The sequence below is a fragment of the Sarcophilus harrisii genome, chromosome 5, assembly GCF_902635505.1.
Source record: "Sarcophilus harrisii chromosome 5, mSarHar1.11, whole genome shotgun sequence".
Lineage (NCBI taxonomy): Eukaryota > Metazoa > Chordata > Mammalia > Dasyuromorphia > Dasyuridae > Sarcophilus > Sarcophilus harrisii.
Window position 1 is genome coordinate 152,814,770 of NC_045430.1, and position 24,042 is coordinate 152,838,811.

Here is a 24,042-nt window from a genome sequence, read left to right on the forward strand (position 1 = left end):
AATAGTGCAGTTAGATGGCACAGTGGATAGAGCACCAGCCCTGAAGTCAGGAGAACCTGAGTTCAAATTTGGTCTCAGACACTTAACACTTCCTAGCTGTATGACCCTGGGCAGTTCACTTAACTCCAATTGCCTTAGCAAAAAACAAAACAAAACAAAAAAACAAGAAAAAGAAAAAGTCAATAATACTCCTTAAGGAATAAATACAGAGGATGATTATTATGAAAATTATATTTTAAAATTTCCATTTATTAATTCATCCCTTGTATTTATGAAATAAAAGGATACAGTTGATATTCTTTTATATAGCTCCCAGGAGATTATTACAACAGCCCACCACACAAGGTACATTTATAATGCAAGAAATAATCCTTAAGATTTAAGAGAATCTTCTCCCAAGAACATAATTGGGCATAATGTAAAGATGGTGGTGCCCAGTTTACAATGCAGTTCAAATGAAAACAAAACAATCCTGGGGCACACTTTATTACAGAAATGTACTGCAGTTGAAAGGTCAAACCAAATAGGAATTCTTATAAAAATGAATACCGAGGCTATCTAGACAACATAAGCAACAATTATGATCAAGATGTATTATAAAATAAGTAAATCTCTGTGTATAATGCTCTTAAGTAGGGAAGGGTCTAATGGAAACAGAAATTTATGGCTGACAAGATCCCCTGATCTAATTCCCTTATTTTACAGATGAGACACCTGAAATATATGTGATTTTTCCCAAGTTTATACAGCTAGCCAATAGCAAGCTGTGTAACTACATCACAGGTTTACTGACTCCCATCTAAAGTGTTTTTCTCACTTTACAGAACAGAAGTTCAATCTTTAGGATTCAGACATATTTTACAATAAATTCATCATTACATAATTACCATAGGATGTTGCTCCTTTACAGTGTTAACATCGACATGGAATATTAGAATGAAATTACAGAATTTGTTTCACAAAGCTTCCTTGAGCTAGAATACAAATATTTAAATTCCCCCCTCCCTGTTTCACTCATTATGCTTTTTAACCAATCACTTTAAAGGGCAATTTCCAATTTCTGGGTTTTATGAAAATAAGAGGCCCTTTATGACATTGTACTTTCATAAATGTCATTAAGAACATGAGATTCATGCTGAAAAAAAAAAGTCACTTTGCAAATCACTCAGGGATAATCAAAGAATTTGCAATGATGTTATATAAAATCATGGCTTCTAAAAAGTTTTTATTCTATCATAGTAACTTCAAATGTTGTGAAACAGTTTTCTACAATCTTGAGTTTTTCTTCAGATAGCAAGTTTTCTTGTTTTAGCTGTCCTATAAGAGTTTCCAGAGATTTGAGTCTTCCTAGAGTTTGCTGCTCTTGTAGTTCAAGAAGAGTTATCTTTGAATGTAGTTTGGTAACTTTTTGCCAAAGAAGTTCCCTGTTAATATCTTGTCTACAATAAGAATGCTCAGTTTGTAGTATTTCAATTCCATAGTCTGTGTCATCATATAAGGAATCTTCGATATCTAGATCTTCCACATCTATTCTCTCTTGTTCTATTGGCATGAACGAACTGGCTGATTCAGGCTTAGAGCTTTCAGTAGGCACTAAAATGGTAATAACTGATTCTTCATCTGTATTCAGCTCTTCAATTGTCTGAGTAATTGTACTCAGTAAGACAGTATTTTCCTGTGTTGATACAGAAATATCTGTGATATCTGGATTAGAGAAATGATCTATAGCTGTTTCAACTATATTACTGGGTTCCACAGAGAGATGCACATGCTCTGGATTTGAGACATTCAAAGTAGCAGTTGTAGTATTTAAGAGGTTCTCAAGAGATGTATGAAAGCTACTAACTTCTAAATCTTGGACAACTGCTGTTTCTAAAACAGGTTTTGGTTTTTCAATATGTTGTGGAATTGCAGAATTAATAGTTAATGTGTCATTATGTAGATTTTCCATATTGGAAACTGGTGGCTTATCCTTTTGTAATGGTTCACTCAAAGAAGAGGAATAAAGTAAATTTGTACTTCCATCAAATTTTTCTGTGCTTAAAATATTTTTCTTTGGTTCCATTTGTGCAGGTAATTCTTCTGACTTTACCATTAGGCATATTTCTCTCTCATCTTCTACTTTTTCCTCCTGAGGATTGTTTTTTGCATGGTCTTTCTCCTAGAAAACAATATTTTCAAGTTCAGCGAGTTTATTTATCAAAGCTTTAAATAATAATTTTTATTTTAGGAAAAATAACATTAAAAGGTATATTGTAAGAGTAAAAATTATTAATACTCAAAAATATTCTACTAAATATCTAGCAACTTAGTAAATATTTGAAAGGTTCAAGGTATTTTAAAATATCTTCTTACTAGAAAAAGAGGTAAATATTACAATAAACTAAATTTAGAATCTCAAAGTGAATATTACTTTAAAATCTTTTTTCTTTATAATAGTTATTCAGCAATTAATGTAGGCAAACAACAGTCATCAGGTAAGTAGTTAATAAAAGAATCCCACTCACTTTTAGTGTTACATCCTATATGTAAAATAAAAAGGCTAAATATCCTTAAATTATGTGAGCTGTTGATTTTCTGTATGAGTTTTTTTTTAAAAAAAATATCATCATAATGGGAAAAACAGATGTTTCCTATATTAGAAACCTCATCCTTTTTTGGACATGACATTACTATGAAATATACTTTTCTTAATGCCAAGCTTCATGCTATACTTTAACTGACAAATTTTATAATTAAATTAAAAGACTAAATAAATTTTCCCCACATTTATTATGTGAGGTAATTATTTTGAAAAATTAGGTTTTTTCTTTTATGAATTTTGTCTCTACACCTAGTCCCCAAATATGTAGGATTTCCTATAAGGTAAATAAATAATAATCCTCCTTCTCTGACAACCTCAGTCACTTTTTCAATTACTTCCAAAGAAAGCGGAAAAAAAAAATTACCTGACTGTCCTCAGGTAAAGAAAAAATAGTTGGTACAGCAGTTTGTTTTAGATATCGAATTCCCCATCTGATGTCAAGTGAGTCTGGAGTAAAATGGTCACTGCACAGGAACTGGTATTTACTGGGAACCCATGTATCACGTTTCATATTCCGTAACCATTTTTCAAGTCTCTCTTTGTCATGGAGAGGAAACCTGGAATTAAAAAGAAAAAGCAATGACTAAACTCAGGTGATCTAGGTTCCAATCCAACTTCTGACTCATACTATATATGTGAGGGTTAGGCATGTCACTTTCTTGGGCTTCAGATTCCTCATCTATTAAATGAAGAAACCATTATGATCCTTTTATCAGCAATAAAAAAAATGACATTTCATCAATTTTGTACTCATAAGAAAATGCTGTTGATGGAAAATAAAACTTTACCTTCTCTACAAGTTAGAACTATAAAAAAAATATTTTTTTTCCTTGAATTCCATTCTAACTTCAGATTTCAATTTACCTTTCGAAAATGTTTACCAATGCTACTGGTATAGATACACAATATACATATGCATATACTTATGTATAGATATATGGACATGCCTACAGATACATATACAAACATGCATATATGAATATATATAGAGGCAGGTGCATATACATCATAAACACACATACAAACCCAAATTCTAAAGGAGATTAGTTTGACTAAGTAAAGAATTGTTTTAGAAAAGCAATCATTTGGCATCAGATGTTGGTACTTTTTGGCAAAGATTTTTAAGAAGATAGGTTCTAAACATTTGGTATTTGTTATTAGTATGGCTTTATTCTGATAGGAAACATCACTACCAGTTTTAAAGTTTCAAGTTTTAACAATTGTTAACATTTATTTTTCATGACAAATCCTAAATTCTTATTATCATAACTTTCTTAAGTCCCTAAGACAAATATTATAAGATATCCATTTATGAACATTCACAAAATGACCTTCTGTTACCATACCTTTAAGATGCTATTTGGCAAAAGAGCTGCTGCCAGGAAGGACCAATGTTCTGAAAGAGTTTATCCTTTTAGGATACCACCATCTATGTAGGTTCTTCACCTAGTGTTCTCATTCTACTTTATCCTAATTTCCCATTACCATCTGGACAAACTATTTGAGATTTTCATTCCCCTTCTAGATCAAACTCTCAGAATTACCATTCTTTCTCCATTCAACAAAATCTCTGGGAGGCTTTCTTAGCATCAAAGCATCCTTTCTCATAGTGCAGGCCTACTGAGACTCAGGCTCCTGGTAATGAGAGCTTTTGGTACTAGCTTGGCCCTGGCAATCTAACCTCCTTACTTAACATTGTTTTCATGGCAAAAATGTGTTACCAGTTAATATATTTTAAAAGTCTATATGGAATTTATGAAGACCTTTTGTGGAAACTTTAGCTAGTATGTATGAGACATTTTCCAAAGGTTCCTTATACCGTGCATAAACTTAACATTTATTGAATCAATTTCTCTAAAGTCCTGAGTTAAATCAACTTAAATAACAGTTTATCTTATTTAAACTGACCATTTGCCTCCAATAACTACTAAAGGAGCAACAAATGTACACTTAAATCATTATGCCTTATAAGAGACTATTACAAGCAAAAAAAGTTCATTTACCACTAAGTTTTAGGAGTAGTGTGTATGCATGCATATAAAAAGAGATTATAAGAATTGTTTTTATTTTTCTAATGGCACCACACTTTAAGAATTGGATTTGCTGTAGCAAACATTTTGGATACTATCACTATTTATCTATGAATTTATTTAGATGCAGATTTTGGAAAGAAAACAGGGAAAATAAGTACTGAACAATTATTCCCAAAGCAACTCCTACCTTTATTTTGTGCTTTAAAAAAGCAACTGTTAATGATAGTAGAAGATTATTAAAGAAACCAATTGTTTAGATAGATGGGGGAAGAGTATGTTGTTGGAATTCTTGTCCATCTCTATACAACTGCTTTCCTCTTATCTCTTTCCTTATGGTTAAGAGCCTCATCCTCTTGGTTTCCTGATTCTGTCAATGGCACCATTATTTACCAAGTTAGAAAATGCTGAAAACTTGAAACTTTCTTTTCTCACACGCATTACAATCTGTTGAAAAGAGCTCTTTGTTTCAACAATATTTCTAAGATATCTTCTATTTCTATTGTCACCAGAGATAGACAAGTGATTTTATTGCCAACTATCTTATTACAGTATCTTCCTTATTAGTCTCCTGCCTATATATCCATCATATAATTTTCCCCATGCATAGATTTAATGTTTCTTCTTGATTCAAAATGCTGTGATGGTTAACTACTACCTGCATACTATATCCAAATTCTTTATTCTTGGTACAATGAAAAGATCACTGGATTTGGAGTCAGAGGACCAAAATTCAAAATACTTCTTTCCCATTTGCAGTATTTATGTGGCCTTGACTAAATGACTTCATCACTCTGGGCCTCAGTGTTTTAGTTGTAAAATGAGATTGGCCTAGTTTTTTCCAATTTATCCCATTCTTGGAATATATTTCCTACCATCTTTACCTTTGGGAAGCTTAAGTAATTTTCAAGATTCTGTTCATATATAGTCAAATAGGGGAACAGAAATCTATTTTACCCTGCAGAAAAACAGAAGGAGAAGGGGATGTCAGACGTGAGAAGGCGGGGAAGATCATAAAAGAGATGGCATATTGGGGCAGGGAGTGGTCAGTAGCAAAACACTTCTGAGGAGGGACATGGTGAAAGGAGAGAGAATAAATGGGGGGAATTACAATAGTAATTATAAAAAAAAAATTCAAAGCAAGTTTCTCTGATGGAATATTATTGTTCTCTGGGAAAGTGATGAGCAAGATGCTCTCCGGGAAAAAAACCCAAACAATAATGTGGAAAGTCCTCCATGAATAAAATGAAATATACTGTACTCAAAATAACAGCAATATTCTGGGGGGACCAGCTGTAAATGACTTTGCTATTCTCAGTAGTACAATCATCCATACCTACTCTGAAAAACTTATGATGAAAAAAATCTTACCCATACTCAGAGAAAGAACTAATCAAGTCTGAATATAAATTGAAGCATTCTCTTTCTCACTTATTACTAATAAACTAGTTATTAAACTAATTAAACTAATAAAAAGTTATTTTTAACTTATTTTTTCTTGAGGTTTTTATTTTAATTAGGGTGATGCATGTTTTCTTTCACAACTTGACTTTTATGGAAATGGCTTGCATAACTTTACAAGTGGTTTCTTAATTGTGGGTGGGGATAAGGGAGAGAACCTAGAACTCAAAAATCTTAAAAACAAATGTAAAAAAAATTGTTTTGAATGTAACTAGGGAAAATATTAAATGAATAAATTAAATAAAACAAAAAAGATTCTATTCAATATTTTATTTCTTCCAAGAAATTTCTGATCATTCTTTAATTCACTCTTAGTCAGAAATGACTAGGACTTTTTTCCCTTGGACCATATGCTTATATTCTAGCTTTGTATCATTGCTATTTATGATTTGTTTTGAGTGATTTATGATCTTTTTAGATTGTTTCATGAAGGCACAGGCCATCTCTTACTTAGTGTTCAAATTTCTTCACTGTCTTCCAAGCCTAACCATGAAAGCACAGGCCATCTCTTATTTGATATTTTACATTTCTTTCCTACTCTTCATCCCCAGCTGCCTAGCAGAGCGCTCAGTGCATAATAGATAATTAATAAAATTAAGATGGAATTTTGGATTGTAGAGTCCCTCAAAGCTACAATAGTCTTGCAAGGGAGATAGCAGTTAGTGAGTTGGGCCTAGACAAAATGACTGAAACGTGCTTAAATTCAATAACAAACTTTAAAGCAATTCTAATTTACTTATTTGCAACTTTTCTTTCTGGGTTATTAAAGGCCTTGTTGGTATATATGGTTCATATTTAAGAGTTTGAAGCATCCTCAAAGTCTTATTTTGTCCCACTCCCTGACTTTACAAATTAAGCAAATAAGAGTAATTGTTAATATGAATTCACTGTTCTTTCTATAACATAGTGCCTTTCATCAAAACCTTTTGACCATTTATGTCATTACTAAAACAAAGAAATAATTTGGGATCCATAGTTTTTATTGTTGAAAACAAACAAACAAACAAACATACTCTTAACGTATTTGAATAAACCAGGAGTGAGAATCTCTGGGATTACTAAAAGTAGTCATTTGTTTTCTAGAACTCTATGAGTAAAGTACTTTATGACTAGTGGAGATGAGTGACAGTGATATGCCTAGAATTTATAAGGCTAACAGTTTAGTGAAAATATGCCTTTTGAGATTTTGCTCCATGATTCCAATGCTTATCACCTAACTTACTGATTAAGTTTCCAGATATGATTCTATGAATGAACTTGCATATTTTCTGTTTTTTTGGGTTTTTTTTTCTGACAGACATAATTCCCACACCAAATACATTGGATATCCTGGTAACAGATCTTTTTGTTCTCTTGTCTTCTGTCAAATTTACAGCAATGTAATCCAGTTTTCCTTGGGTCTAATTACCCTGGATGGTCACTTAATGCTTGCTGAATTGAATATAAACCAAACATTGAGTTTCAGGGCTTTTAAAAGCTGACATTTAAAAAGAACCGGGGCTTATCCCTTTTTTTTAATAGTCACTGCAATGAAATCCTGTAATTTTTACCATGTGTTTGCAATTACCGAGCTTTGTCCTGATATTAGGAGCTACAGTAACCCATCCTGGATTATATATAAAACATTATACTAAGGAAAAATATATCTTGAAATATCTGATTCCATTGTTTTTAAGTTGTGTCTGACTCTTCATGATCCCATTCAGGGTTTTCTTAGCAAAGATACTGGAGTAGTTTGCCATTCCCTTTTCCAGAACATTTTTACAAATGAGGAAACTGAGGCAAACAGGCTTAAGTGATTTGCCCAGGATCAGTTAGTGAGATTGGATCTGACCTTCAGACAATGCGTCACTAGGCCCAGCACTTTATCCACTGTGCCATCTAGCTGTATCATCTTGAAATATAGCACATATGTAACATAAAGTATTCCCAAATATAGTTTCCCAATCAGCGATCCCTAATCTTTTAGGATGACTGAAAACAGAATCATTCTAAGAGTAACAATTCCTATACATTATACATGTTATAAAGTTTATAACAATACACTAAAAAGGTTCATTTGTCTTCCAAGCATCTCAACTATGTGCAAATACTGGTATTTATGTGTAAAACATATCTGAAGAAAGGAGTAGGATTGACCTTAATTTACCAACACTTAAAAACTAAAATATAACGAAGCAGGGATGGTGAATATCTACAATAATTGACATTTTTATATTGCTTTAGAGTTTGCAAAACACTAATTACATGAGATAAATTCTACAATTATTTTCCCTACATTACAAAGGAAAAAACTGAAGGTCTGAGAGATTTGATAGATACAAAGCCAGAAAATGCCTGAGGCAGAATTTGACTCCAAGGCCAATGCTCCATCCACCAAGCTACATGCCCTCTAACTTACTAAATTAACTCTAATGCTCCCTAAGGATCCCTAGGATCAAAAATCCTTTAGCATTCATAATCTGACTCTACCCTTTACCTTATACCCTTCCACAGTATCCCCATCTTCCAAGTATTCTATTGACCTGGTTTCCTTGCTTTCCAAGATAATCCACCTGTAGATTCCAAACATTTTCCAGCCTTCTCCTATAGCTGGGATACTCTCCTTCCTCATCTCTACTTCCTGGTTTCTTTCAAGTCCTAGTGATGGGATTCTAGTGGCAGTCAGAGAGTTGTGGAAATCCACTTTTGCTCGGCAGAGGTCCTTCGTGAAAGAATTCACAAACCCGAAGAGTTTTAAGTGGCAAAAATGGAAGTTTATTGTTGGATGAGAAGTCAGCTTTGCTAGAAAAACTGACTTCTTCAGTGGCAAAGTCATATTCGGGAAATGGAGGCTGGCACTGAGAAGAAAAGTCTTCTCAGTAGGTAGGAGCGCAGGCAGGAGCTATGCCCTATTCCAGACTTCTGCAAGAATCAGGAGTTCAGAAATATTCTTTAATAGGAAAATCTGAGGCTCAGGTTTCAGGTTGAAAAGAAAGCCAAAGTCCTCAGGCCTAGATCTCCAACTGAATGAAAATCACTTCTTGAAGGCTCCTGGAATTTGGAATTTCCTGAAAAGGGTCTGCATCATTGGGATGATTTGCCTTAGAAAAGGCCCAGCCAGGAGGATATGCTCTCATAGACTCTCTGGAGTCTGGGGGGGGTTCAGAAATCAAAGGGGACAGAATTAAAGAGTGTTAATTTTACAGATCAAAAGGGAACAGTTTCACACCCCCATCACTAGCTAAAATTCCATTTTCTATAGGAAGCTTTTTCTAGATTTCCTTAATTCTAGTGCCTTTCCTCTGTTGATTATTTCGACTTTATCCTGTATAAAACTTGTTTGTACATAGTTGTTTGCATGTTGTCTCCCCCATTAGATAATGAAATTCTTGAGTGGGGACTGTCTTTTGCCTTTCTTTGTATCCCTAGTGCCTAGCACACAGCAGGTGTTCAATACATCTTTACTGGCTAGCAGATTAAATTGTCTTTCATCCTATAATTTTATTTCATTCTATTCCCATAATACAAAGGAAGCAGCAACTATAGGAGAATGAAAAGCAAAGTGAAGTTGAATAATCAAATAAAAACTTTCATAAAGAATAAATCAAGTATTTCTTCAATGTTTTAAATTTTTTCTCACAGTAAACTCTGGTGGCTAAATGCTACAAATAGTATGGACATTTTAAATGATGTACATTAAATTTTGATTGCATATTTAAAATTAGTAGTAAAATAATAAAATAGAAATTTTGTGAGTTGTAATAATTCTTTAAAGCAGTACTTGATTAAATAAGGGTATAAAAGATAAAAATTAAAGACAAGAGTTCAGAATTACTAGATCTGAAGACATCATTTCTCTATGCTTCAATGCAAAGTATTAAGGTGTCATGAGCAATGTACTTGGCAATGTTGAGCTCTTCTACAACATTTCTTGTTGTAGGCTTGAAAAATAAATATAAACAACTAATAACACCTTCACATTCATAGGCCCAAGATTACATGTAAAAACAAAAAAATATATTTGTATGAGTCTTTGTAAATTTGAAAATCATAATACTTGTCAAAATATTAGTATTAACTTGAGTTGCTTAGCAGGTGTCCTCAATATAATTAGAGTGTTTAGTTCTCACTGCTGATATTTGATATTATCATTAATACTATTATATTCAATAATTAAGCCTTAAACAGTTAATTAAAAGAAAGGCAACTGGCTACAGTATCTGAACAGTCACATTTGCTTCTTGGCTTCACTGAGCCCCCAAAGCATATAACTTGTTTACATCAAATGTAGTCCTGGGAGCCATACCAGGTGCAACACGAAGTACACTCCCAGTAAAGATGGAGGCTACCACACCTTATATTAATATATAATTAATATATGATTAATATAATTAATATATTAATCAAATAATTCAAAGTTTTTACTTCGACAATATTCCTCCAGCCTCATCATGGAATGGAATGGAAACAGCAACGAACTGGGAGCCTCAAATCTTTCTAATCCATTGCTACATGGCTTACATGGCTGGCAGATTGTGCCTCAGTTTCCTCATCTACATTACTGAACTTTCTACAGTGCCTGTACTCCCAGCTTCACAGCGATTACGCAGCACGGTTCCAAAGAGACGCTTTGTAAATGGCAATGGGCTTGCTGGAGACCATTCTTACAGGCAGAAAGAGAAGAGTGGGGTTGCCCCGGAGTCGGAAAGGCCGGCTAGCGAGCGAATGAGGGAAAAAGCTTTCTCCCGAAGGGAGCGGGAGTGGAGAGGGGGCAGGTTGCGAGACACGCTCCTCAACGGCCTCTTACAGCCCAGTTGCAGCAGCCCCGCGAGGCTGCTGTCACTCGCTCCTTCGGCTGGGGACCAAAGCGCAATAAAGCCACGGGTTTCATCAGGCACCAAAGCAGAAGGCAGGAAGGGAAGAGAGAGACAGAAGAGTGCGCGCGCGAGCCCGAATGCCCGCACCAGTTCGGTCCGCAGCATCGGCGCCCTCCCCCAGGACTGCTGAAGAGACTGCAAGGCGCTTCGTTCAGGGGGACAACTTACGGGTAGAAACTCAGTTTCCGGTCTTTATTGTTTCGTCCTCGGCGGTTCTTACAGCTAAACGCGGCGCAATAACGGGGCATTGCGTCCGTCGAGCCGCGCAGAGGCTTTAGGGGAAAAGGAATAAGAGACGCGAGGCAACCGCGCCGCTAGAAGCGACGGGCCGGCCGAGGGCCTGCACGGAGCCGCGAGGGTGACCGGGCCCGCCTCAGGGCTGCGAGACCATCCTTGGCGCGACCCAAAGGCCTACTGCGCCTACCCGGAGGCTGATGGGAATAGGAAGGGAAGGAGGGAGGCTCTAGAGCTGTCACTGCCGCCGCACACCCATTTCCGCCTTCCGTCCGACTTGAAATCCCTCCTCCACCTCGCCCTCTCTTCACGTCAGGCCGGAAGTGATTTGAGAGAAAAGAGGTAACAACAGTCTTCCACGTGCGCTAAAGGCGCCGGGAATCAGGTGGGGTGGCCTCGGCCAATGGAAAAACGTTTCGTGTAGGACTCTGCCTGGTGCGGGCTTGGCGCTGGCTCGGGTTGCTGGGGAGCGGCGGCGGCTGTGGGAGCCAGAGTTGGAGCTGGTGCGAGGCTGACGTGCAGCGGCGGCGCTGCGCGTCGGGGAGGAGAACGGGGTAAAAAGTGGGTAGTCTGGCGCTAAGAAGGGCACCACCGCGGTCTGGAGGACGAGGCGGGCCGCTGCTACTTCGCCTCCCGAGGGGGCACGGAGCGGCAGAAGGTGAGACGGAGGAAGGTGGCGGCCGTGGCTGTGACAAGATACGGGGAGAGGGAGAAGGGAATGAACTTGAAACCGAGGGAAAGGGGAGAAGGTGGTGACAAAGGGCCCTCTACTAGGGATGGCAGAGCCGCGGGAGTTAGGGGGTAGAGGGGCGGTGGTCACAGGCTGAGCACCTGATGGGCCCATTTCTCGTCAGCTGAGCTCACCCGGCATTGGCTGAGGGGGGGGGGGGGGGGGGGGGGGGGGGGGATGAGGCTGGGCGAGCTCGAGTGGAGAGGCTGGGCAAGCAAGGAGCAGGTGTCTGGTATTGTCGTACCCGATGCTCTTTTCTCTGACTTTTGATTGGGGAGCATCACCTCGGGAAAGGGCCCCAGCCCGGCATCCGTCGCTTGGATTTGATGTTGCGACGTTAGCCCTGTGTCTACGTTGCCAGGTTAAAGGCTGACTGTCAGCCACTGGCTCCGTGCTGGTCTGCTGGTCCTCTCAGTCCACAGAGAGACCATTAAAACTGTGAAAGAGGGTTCTAGTCCTAAATGCTTTTGCTTTGAACGCACTGAACCTCATCACTTGCCTGCTTGAAGGTCCTGGCATCCGGGGCTTTTCTGACATTTTAAACCCTCACGGTGCCTCTTAAACAAATCTACAATCCAGTTGAAACAGGTTACTAAATTTATATTACTTTTCACACTGGAAGGTGTACTTTAAGCCCGAGTACTCGTGACTATGAGTAATTGGGGGTGGGGTGGGGTTGGAGGGATTTTCCACCTGATAGTTAAATCGGCAATTTCAATTAATCCAGAGTGTTTTTCATCATCTGTGTGGTTATATCACCTTCGAGTATTACGCTCTCAGGTGCAATACAGTGCTCAAGAGACTTGTTTTTATCTGAAATTTTCGGTGTAAAAGTTTTAAGACGTGTGAATAAGTTGGAAGAAAATTTGTGAGATACTGACATTCTCAACATTTGACTTGAGAATGAATACCCACTTAAGGATTTTTAATTTAAACCTTTTGTTTATGTTTACAAAAGTTTTTCATCTTGTTCTTCCTTCAGTATTAATTAAGGAAAAATAGTCATTAAGCTTTTATTGAGTGAGTTATTGGCAAATGCTGTTGGAAGGTATGTGAAAGTAAAGCTTCATACAAGAACTTAAAATTTGAGGCCGCATACACAGTTGAAATAATGTACATTTATTGCTTTTAGAGATTTGCATATCACTTGGCCACATTTGATCCTCCCAAAAGTAGTCCAGATGGAATTGTGGATTCATTTAATAGTGACAGAATGGATAATTCCACCAAGATGGAATTATTCTGACATTAAGAATGAGGAAATTGAAGGCCTGAGAAGCGAATAATTGATGTGTTCATGGTCCCATGACTGAAAAATTTTTAAACCAGGTTTTGAGTCCATGTTTCCCTTCTTTACTAGTTTATTGCTTTTTTCATCATACTATAACTAAAAAACTTTATAACATTCATAAAGCAGCATGTAACATTTGGTTTAGCTATGTTTAATAAAAAAACATTTTCTTTAAAAATTTTTTTTTAAAAAGCACCTTTTTAAAATAAAATTTTCTTTAAAAAATTTCTTTTAAAAATACTATGTGTACTTTTATGATAGCCTTGAATGCTATGTTTATGAAAAAATACATAAGATAATATATTTAGAGCTGGAGTGAACCTTTGAGGTGCACAGGATCCATTTCTCTCATTTTACATATGAGGAAATAGGTGTAGAGAAGATGAAGTGACATTTTATCCTCTCTGCCATTCTGCCTCTCAATTTTAAGAGCACTTATGATAGCCAATAACTGTTTTATGTTATTATTTTCTTCTTTTCTAGGGTCATGAAAATGGCTACTCCACAGGCAGTTTTCACCTTTGCAATCTTCATTTTAATGATTACAGAATTAATTCTAGCTACAGAAAATTACTACGATGTCTTAGGAGTTCCAAAATCTGCATCTGAACGCCAAATCAAGAAGGCCTTTCACAAGTTGGCCATGAAATACCATCCTGACAAAAATAAGAGTCCTGATGCTGAAACTAAATTTAGAGAGATTGCAGAAGGTAATGAAGACATAAATAACTTATATTGATTGGTTGATTAATTTTCTCGAATTTGTGGGGTTTATAACTTTATTCAAAAAGAATGTTTAAGAAATATAAACATCCTCTGTTGTTTCTGGGTAGTGTCATGGAAAGTATCTGGTAATAATTCACATTTTATATAGCTATATAGCTAGCTCTTTAAGATTTAGAAAACATTTCAGTCATGTAAGATAGGTAATAGCAAAAGTATTATTATCCTTATTTTATAGATGAAAAAGCTGAATATCATAGAGATTAAGTGAATGTAAATAAGTTACTGTAGATGTCCATCCTGCTGTATTGTATTGGTATTTAAAGATATCTTTATATGAATTTTTTTCCTTCTATGACCTTTGGTACTGATAAATCTTAACATAGCCACAAAGTAGACTACACATGGAAAATAAAATGGTGTTTCTTTGTTCCGAGAGGTCATTCTCTGACTTGTTTTGGAAAAGAAAACTAAAAAATTGTCAGCAATGAAAACCCCTGATTATCTGAAAATAAAAAAGTTTACTTTTAGAATACATAGAGCATTTTAGATTTTTCAAAATTTCCACTTGAGTTAATTGATTGTTACCTCTTCTATAGTATATATAACTAGCCTCATAATTTATAATTGATAAGTTTCTATTAATATTTACCTTCTGGTTTATATGTACAGCTAGGTTCTGGTTCATGTGAATAATGAATCCTATGAAGTTGTTGCATTTTTTTTGAATCAGCACTATTCAGAGTTATAATTATATAAACTATAGTCATTGTTTCCATCCAGTGGAAATAGAGAGTGTGAATTTGAACAATTTGATCACTTTGGGGGATTTATTATTCATAAAAATAGGACCTAGTTGTATGTAAAATACAACTTGTATTAAATGCCATAGAAGGAGATTGTTCAGTCATACATTAAAAATAGATGTCATCTAATGCCATGAAATACTTGCTGAGTAGCATGTCACACTTGTTAAAATAGGTAGATAGGTAGCACAGTGAATAGAACAGAGCCTGGAATCAAGACCCGAGTTCAAATGCAGCTTCAGACACTAGCTGTGTGACATGGGCAGATAACTTCTGTTTGCCTTAATAATCTCATCTGTAAAATGGGGAAGGGTGAGGGATGAGGAGGGAGGAGCAATAATGGTATTTATCTCCCAAAGTGGTTGTGAGGATTAAATGAGGTAATAATTGTAAAATGCTTAACAGGGCCTTACATACAGTAAATGCTATATAAATGTTAGGTAATTCTATTATGTGGTTTACAGTAAACCAGATTCTTTCAGTGAAAGCTTAGGGAATGATGACATTTATGATCACATCTTAAAATTAAATTTATCAATTTCTATTTCAAAAGAACCAAAATGTAGCAGCTGTGGATCCACAGTGCCTATGGACATAGAATTCAATTCTTTATCCCCATTTATGAATTGCATGTGATCAAAAAGTGTTCGCTACCTGGTTGGCCAGTGGTCTGGTGATTCTTCAAACTTATGAGTTAGTCCCAATTTACATTAACATCTTGTCACTGGATCTACAAAGTAAACTTTTAAAGCTTTGTGTAGGACCTGTCAGAGCCTGAATTCTATTGTTATAGCCTTAAATAATCCAAGAGCCTTCTTCTCTGTGTTGTGATGACATCTTAAAGTAAGAGTTTAATGAAAATGCTCATTGTGAGGGAATATATTAGAATGTAAATGGCATGCTATGGGAAAGTCTGATAAAAATATCAATGAAACATAAATTTGGAGTAGTCATTCATTGTTCACAAACATTTTATGTTAAGTGCCTATATACATGGCACTTTTGTTACTCTTCAGTTCCAACTCCTTGTGACCCCATTTGAGGTTTTCTTGGCAAAGGTGCTGGAGTTTAGTTCTGCAGCTCATTTTACAAATGAGGAACTGAAACAAAACAGGGTAAGTGACTGCCCAGAATCAATCACACAGCTAAAAAGTCTGAGACCATGTTCAGACTCGGGAAGATGAGTGTGCCTGGCTTCAGGCCCAGTACTTTATTCACTGTGCCACTCAGCTGCCCTGTGGAGCATTTTGCTGTTACCACATAATAAAGTACATTTTTGAATATATGAAAGATTATCATTAAATAAAAAGCTCCTTGGTACATTTGAAATCATGCACTGCTTAGAAAATTGTTTTTTAAATGCTATATTTTAAAAACTAATATAAACCTAGTTTTAGATTTATGTATATGTAGGACCTAAAGTAACAGTGATGCAAATTTTTTAATTTTTGCATGTTATGTATATGTAATCACATTTCCTTCAGTGAAAGTAGTTTCTTTTAAGATATTAAACATTGTTACTAAATCTAAAATGAAGTTTTATTTCTGTTATTTGTATTTTGGTTGTAAGTGGTCCATCACTTCTATTTCTTGTCATTTTTCTTAAAAGTTTATATTTATAAATCCTCAGACAAACCTGGAGAATAGATTTAGTGGATTTTAGAGGCAGCCAGGGATAAAATGAATGGAGTGTTGGCTCAGGAAAAAAGAAGACAATTTCAAATCCAATCTCAGATGCTTATTTGGACAAGTAATTTAACCTCTATTTGCCTTAGTTCCGTCACCTGTGAAATGAGGGTAATAGTATTCATCTCACAGCATTGTTGGAAGGATCAAATGATTTATATACACATATGTTTTAAAGTGTTTAGCACAATATCTAGAACATAGTAGGGGTTATATAATGCTTATTTACTTATTCCTTTTGTTTTCCATCTCCTTTTTTCCCCAGTTAAAATTTTTGATGAACCATTGTTAATGGATTTTTTTTTTTCTACTGTTTTTCAAGCCTTTTGTAAGGTTCTGGGATTTTAAAAGAAAGGCAAAAATTAAAAAAAAAAAAAAAGGCCATCCCTTCAAAGAACTTAGTTTTGAATGAATAAGATATAATGAGATATATATTTACAACATATGTATATTGTAGATGGATGGTAGTTTGAAAGAGGGAGGCATTAGCATGTGGACTCCTATAAAATGGTGGAATTTGAACTATCTTGAAGGAAATTAGAGGCAGATCATTTCAGGCCTGAAGGACAGTGAAAAGATGGAACTAAAGTAGGCTAGCATTGATAGGTCATAGAAAGCATGGAAGAAAGGTAGATGACTAGAAAAGTAGGAAGGGACTGAGGTTGTAAAGAGCTTAAAATGCCAAACAGGAGTTTGCATTGAATGCTGAAGATATTTCAGAGTCTCTAGACTTAATTGAATAGTGGTTGATATGATTTATGCTTTTGGGAAAAGTCACATTGGATGATGTATCACTAGAATGGGAAGAGATGTGAGGCAGGGAGAAAAAAAAGTGAGCTACTGTAATAGTAATCCCTGCAAGAGGCCATGAGGTCCTGTACTAGAGTTGCTTTGTGGATAAAGAGAAGGAAGTATATGCCAGAGATGTTGGGAAGATAGAGATTTGGTAATACATTAGATAACAAGGGCTGAGAAAGAGTGAGTAATCACTAAGGTAATGAACTTGGGTAATTGGGAGTGGATAGTGGTATTTTCTATAGTAAGAGAAAAGTTTAGAAGCTAGAAACTGGTGGGGAAAAGGGGGAAGAAAGGTGAATTCTATTTTGGACTTGTTGATTTGAGATGGAGATATAGTTTGACATGTTCTGAAGGTATTTGGTGATGCATGACTAACTTAGGAGAAAGTAGGGCAGTATATATAGACCTGGAGACCGTAAGCCTAATAGTGGTAAATGGAATCTTAGAAGATGCTGAAATTCCCCAAGTGTACTGGTTTAGAAACAAAATACAAGATTCAATACATGTCCACTAACTATGGGAATTCCCTATGCACAAAGAATCAACAAAGAAAGGATACTGAAAAGGATCAGAGAGCTGTATTGCAATGTTATGAAAAGCTAGAAAAAAAGAGTATTAGTAGTGAACAGTGATTAATAGTATCAGGTACAAAATAGCCTGTTATATTTTGCAATTGAGAAATCACTGATAACTTTGAGGAGACATTTTCAGTTGAATGATGAGATTGGAAACTAGACTGAAGAGGATTTAGAGGATGTAGGAGGAGTAGAAGGGAAGTCACCAAATGTAGGTGGTGTTCTTAAAAAGTTTAGCTGACAAGGAGAGGTGAGAGAACAAGCTATTAGGGTCAAAGAAGAATTTTTTAAGTATAGGAGAAGATGTGTCGATAAGGCTACTGTAGATAGGAAGAAATTGAAGAAAAGAATGGGAAGGAGAGTGAAAGCAAGTCTTCTGGAGAATTCAAGAGAGTATGGCACCAAGAGTGCATGTAAAAGGGTTGGCTTTGACAAAGAGAAGGGCTACTTTTGGTTAGGGGATGGGAGTGAAGGAAATAATGGAGGAAAAAGGCAGCAAGGGTGTGGGGAAGAGTTCCTTGGGATATTTGAGGAGTGATGAGAATGTTTAGAACAGTCTCTGTGTATTCTTTGATGTAATGCTCCTTAAAAATACTTTAAAAATATCTTCTCGACTTAAGTAGAACTGTTAAATACAAATATTACTTATACTTGATAAATTCTATTTTAGTGCTAATTCAAAATTTCACTACTGTTGTTGACTTGGTATTTGATAGAGTGAAAAAAGGTCACTGGTCTTGAAATATTACATGGGACATGAGCTTTTGTCTCAGCTAAACATTTTTTAGTGGCACCGTTAGTTTTCTCAGATTTAGTTTCCTCATATGTAAAATGAATGCACTAATATTTATACTATGTGCTTCACAGTGTTGATTTTAAGAAAAACAAAGTTCTGAACAATAATCTGTGATATAAATTGTGTTATTAGCCATCTTAGATTCTAGAATTCTGCTTTTTTTGTGTAAGAGACCTCTCTAAAATTTTTGGCCATATGGCTCTTTCATATTTTAGAAACATATATATGTTTATATGTCTAGTCATCTATTTTCTTTATGAATGAAAGGAAATGGTGATGTCAGTAATTTATTTACCAGCAAATTCAGACAATCAAACTTCTGGATGTGTATTTATGTATGTATGTGTGTATATATACATGTGTATATATAGACACATATGTGTCTATATATGTACATATGGATATATTTTTTAAAATCACTACTACCCAAAGCAAATGTTTTATAAAATGGCCATAATATCCAAGAGTCATTGAGTTAAAAGATTTACCTTATTTAAAGGCTTTATTGTGTAAAATTTCATATTTGTTTGCCTTCAGTTAAATTTTTTTTTTCCCTTTCAGCTTATGAAACACTTTCAGATGCCAATAGGCGAAAAGAGTATGATTCACTTGGACATAGTACCTTTACTAGTAGTGGTGGAAATACCTTCCAGCAGTCATTCAACTTCAACTTTGATGATCTTTTTAAAGACTTTGATTTCTTTGGTTCTGACAAAAACACTCAAACCAAAAAACATTTTGAAACTCACTTCCGAACACGGCAGGATGGTTCCAGCAGGCAAAGACATCATTTTCAGGAATTCTCTTTTGGAGGTGGACTGTTTGATGACATGTTTGAAGATATGGAAAAAATGTTTTCATTTAATGGTTTTGACAATGCAAACCGACACACAGTGCAAACCGAAAAGAGATTCCATGGGTCTGGCAAGCATTGTAGGACTGTCACTCAACGTAGAGGAAATATGGTTACTACATACACTGACTGTTCAGGACAGTAATTCTATCTCTCATAAAGCCAGCTAATCTTTTCTTATGGATACAAATAGAAACAAACCTTTCGGTGAACTGTTTTGACAAATGCATGAATTCACATTTTAAATTACTTAATAAATATCATAAAGAGATGTATGTAAAACAATCTTGACAACTTTAGATGACAATTAGCTAATTAATATTTCCTCAATTAGGCCATGAAAGTATGTTAGAAATAGAATTAATTACAATAAATTTGGTTTACCTGACAACAAATTCCTTCATTTGGTTAGATTTGTTAAAACCAAGAAAGGGTTCATGAATTTAATGATTAAACTGATATTTACTTGACTTAAATTGTAATTAGAACTGAATAGACTCTTGCAGTGAAATTTTTAGTAACTTTTATGTGCATGATCTGTACTAATTTTCTTGATAAATATGCCTAAAATATGGAATTTTGTTATGAAGAGAGCTACTTAAGTAAAATGTCTGATTTCATTAGGATTATCAGAGATAGCATTTCATTCATGAAATTTAGGAATTTTGCAATTCTATTTTTCTATTGAATTTATTCAAAGGAGAAAAGAGTCATGGGATAGTTTAGTAGTGCTTTCCATGAAAATACTTTTTTAAACATGGAATATGTATTAGTGAAAGGAATTAACCTTGTTCACATATATTTGGACTGATTATTTTGACAGATATAAAATATAATTGATATGTTGCCAAGAGATTGTTTCATGTTTGCTGAGCTACTCTCTTTGTAATGGAACTCATACCTGCTTTTTAGTGCCATTCATATTTCTTTAGTTTTTGACCATCTACTTATTTTTATGAATGTCCTCATTATGTCAAGTGCATTTCCTTTTTTCTTTGCATTCATCATTTGGAAATTAACTAATACCTCAGTCTTTAAAAACAGCCAATGTGTATACCTTTATCTTAATGTGCAATATTTTTAAATAGTAGAAATGTTTTTGTTTGTTTTTTGCACAGACTTAATTTCTTTGTGTAACTACATTTTGTAGTTTTATAAAATTTCAGTTCTGTATTTTTCTATGTCATACTTTGAGTATTAATCATATCTATATATTTGTTGACAAAACTAGCACCTATCATAACAGTTGTATGTGAGTGAAACAAATACAATATTTGCAACTTGAATGTTCTGTTTATTCTTGGTTACTAGGGTAAAGTGTTTATTTTAATATAATGAAAGCTACAAAATCATTTGTCCAAAATTCAAGGCAAGTGAGCTTCAGCATTTATCAGTATTTTACTTTTATGGGGAATTAATCAAACATTTTTAAATGCCTGAAAATAGGCTTCAGTTGATTTTAATTTACAGATTACTTTGTTTTGAGACTAAGATTATCAAAAATGGTAATTTCTTTTTACATTTAGTATAATTTGTTCTACTAGTTTATTTTGCTTGCTACTGTCACTAGCCATTCAGTTTTGAGAGTGTGGCTAAATATTAAATAACAGTACTTCTGTAGAAGTTGTGCAGTTCTGAAACTTATCTTATAATTTCAATGGAATGCTTAGGGAATTGGGCATATTGGTTAACTGAGTCAGATAAATTGTAAACTGAGAGTTATAATAAATGGTTTTTTGAGATGGGAGAGGCAGCAGAGGTAATGCAGGCCACAAAGGCTAAAGAATTTGTTCAAGAAGAGTATTTATCTAATTGTCAATAGTCAAACCAGTACTGGAAGTTGGTTTTAATCTCTAGTACTCTCTATACGTCACAGTTTATTTGAACTTGTAATCATGAAAGTCTTTTTAAACTGTTAGTATATTTTCTTTCCTTAGGAGTACTAATGTATGTGATTGCATCTTTCATTTAGGATATTGTAATGCCTAAATGTAATTCTGAATATCATTGTTGTATAGTACTGTAGAATTTAGGAAAGGTTGGGCTGAATGTCTATTGACTAGACTATGTACTCAAAGTTTTTTGTCAATCCTAAATATGAGCTTGTTTTCTTATTATATTGCTTTTTCTTCTTAAAAGCTACATATGTTCCCTTTCTTATGGTTCCACATTTCTGTCTTGACAAATATCTGGTCATTAGAAGGTTTTATTTAATTGTTGTTTTACTTTGCTAGTTTGGGCTAAGTAACACAAGATATTTTTTCCCCTGGGTGACGATTTTTTGCTTATTGGGGAAGAGTAGAGACTCTGCAATGTTGTACTTTATAGCCATTCTCAATAACATATGATGAGGAAGGTAAAGTATGCACTCAGTTTTGCAGTTAAATAAACAAATTTCAGGACATCTTGTCTTTTTATTGTGCGAATAAGAATACTGGATATTGCTCTACTTTGAAATAAGGCTATACCTGCATTATTCCAAACCAGTAGTTGAGCATGGGGAAAAAAATGACTTTATAGGCATGGGATTGCTTTAAAGAATTTATTGTTTTATTATTAACTATGCTGAAGACAACAGGAACAAGATTTTCATAATGGTTTCTAGCAACCAATCATCCACTTTTGAGCCAAAGGTTGAGGTGTGAGGCAACATCCAGAAGAATATGGAAGACATAGAGGAAGGGAGCAGGATAGGGACTGAACATTCATATAGGGAGGAAGTTGGCAGAGAAATACAAATTGTGGTAACACGAAAAGATAAATATGCATTGGCAAAGAAAAGGTACAAAGCTAGGTTTGTGATTGGTTTAGTTAGAAAATCAAAAGAAATGGCGACAGCAGCATAAGCAAAGTAGCAGGGTACAAGTTAAATTCACAAATATTAGCACATCTATGTTACAAAAACTAGGAAGAGGAAAAGATATATTTAGAGAATATTAAGCATGTGGGAGTGAATCTACCAAGACAGGAAGCACTTCAATAAATAGCGATTAAATTTTAATTGAAATAAAGTTATAAAATAAGACTTAAAAAGTTGGAGAAATATGCAGTGATTTCGACCTCAATATTTTAAAAAATGATAAAATCATTTGCATATAAGAGTTTACATTACTCAAATTACTGTGAGATATTTTGTGGACTTCAACCATAATATTGTATTACTGACACATCTACCTCCATTATTCTTGTGCTGTTGGTTGGGGGACAATGTTACCCAATAATGCTTAGTGGGTTCATTACAAATTTATTGTAAGGCTGCAATAAGAATCCTTTTACCCCTCCCAAATTTATTATTTATTCTATTAACCACAAAGGTTGTTCCAAACCTCAAGATGAAGCTCTAACTGCTCATATTTTACCTAGAAAATAAAGGAGATTACTACTTAGAATTATTTTTCTCTTTACCCTCATTTCATAATTTCTCTTCTTGAAATCATCTCCCCTCTTCTTTAGTACTAGAAGGGTCAAAGATGTCAACTGAAGGATCAGGCTTATGATGCAATTTAAAATACTATAATTTCTTTTATGTCTTCAAATTTATTTTAGAAATAATTATATGTGGATATCAGTTCAACTTTGAAATATCTTTCTTCCTATATAAATAGGATGAATTTCTTGGTCTTATGGATTTAAAATAATTGCAATGTCAATTGATACATCATGAGCCTTTGAAGTATTGTTAAATGCTTTGATCTCTGATGAGGAGATGGCACTTCTCATAACTAACTTCTTTATATACCCTTGCTCCCATTCCTTTCTCTTTTTACCAGCAGATTGCCTCCACTATAATCGCCCCATCCCCTTTATTTAATCTTTCCCTAATTACTGATTCCTTTTCTGTTGCTGGAGTCTACCCCTACTCTAAAAATTCATGATAGATTCTACCGTAACTTTTTCTGTCATTAACTTTTCTTGACCCCCATGAATCATGGTATACCAGGCCCTTCTATCCCTGACTATATTTCAAAAGTTTGTCCAAGTTTATGTTCATTGTTTCCATGATACTATCCTATCCACTTCATTCTCTGCTACCCCCTTTTCCTTTTAGCCTATTTTCCAATAAGTTCCTCCTTATTGTGGACCAAAGTATTTAAGCTTCAGCTTCAGTATTTGACTTTCCAGTGAAAAGCCTGAATTTCTTTTAAATATTGACTGATTGAATCTTCTTGTTGTTTAAGAGACTCTCAAAAGTCTTCTCCATAATTGGAAAAGCACCAATTCTGCAGTGCTCAGCATTCTTTATGGCTGCATATCCAATCTGCAGTGAATGATATTTGAGCCTGGGAACATAATCTGACAATGCTTTCATTTTTTCTCCCTGTTTGCTAGGAAGGGGTGGGACCAGTGTCAACATCTTAGTTTTTAAAACCATCTTTTATACTCTTCTTTCATCTTCATTAAAAAATTAATTCCTCATCAGTTTCTTTCATCAGAGTGGTATCATTTACATATCAGATTGTTGATATTTTTCCTGGCAACCTTAATCCCAGTTTTTGATACATCAGTTTAGCACTTTGCACGATATATTATATAAGCGTTTTTGCTTATAAGTTAAACAAGGTGACAAAATACAATCTTGTACTTTTCCCCTCCAATCTTAAACTAAGAAAATGTTC

At 34.9% G+C, this 24,042-nt stretch overlaps 2 protein-coding genes across 4 annotated transcripts; one reads left to right on the forward strand and one right to left on the reverse strand.

Moving 5' to 3' along the window:
- Positions 1–224: 224 nt before the first annotated feature.
- On the reverse strand, positions 225–11,326 carry THAP5 (THAP domain containing 5). The gene is made up of 3 exons (XM_003771513.4): positions 11,103–11,326; positions 2,949–3,141; positions 225–2,161 (listed from the first exon to the last, which is right to left on the reverse strand). The coding sequence occupies exons 1-3, from the start codon at positions 11,180–11,182 to the stop codon at positions 1,226–1,228; spliced, it is 1,209 nt and encodes a 402-aa protein (XP_003771561.1). The 5' UTR covers positions 11,183–11,326; the 3' UTR covers positions 225–1,225.
- A 102-nt stretch (positions 11,327–11,428) lies between these two features.
- Positions 11,429–21,828, forward strand: DNAJB9 (DnaJ heat shock protein family (Hsp40) member B9). 3 transcript variants are annotated; one of them, XM_031938813.1, is made up of 3 exons: positions 11,429–11,510; positions 13,673–13,899; positions 19,135–21,828. In XM_031938813.1, exons 2-3 carry the CDS (start codon positions 13,677–13,679, stop codon positions 19,569–19,571), a joined length of 660 nt encoding a protein of 219 aa, XP_031794673.1. In that variant the 5' UTR covers positions 11,429–11,510; positions 13,673–13,676; the 3' UTR covers positions 19,572–21,828. The 3 variants fall into 3 exon arrangements, with proteins under 3 accessions (XP_031794673.1, XP_031794675.1, XP_031794674.1); XM_031938815.1 differs by lacking the exon at positions 11,429–11,510 and adding an exon at positions 11,546–11,826; XM_031938814.1 differs by lacking the exon at positions 11,429–11,510 and adding an exon at positions 12,294–12,486.
- The last annotated feature ends 2,214 nt before the right edge of the window (positions 21,829–24,042 follow it).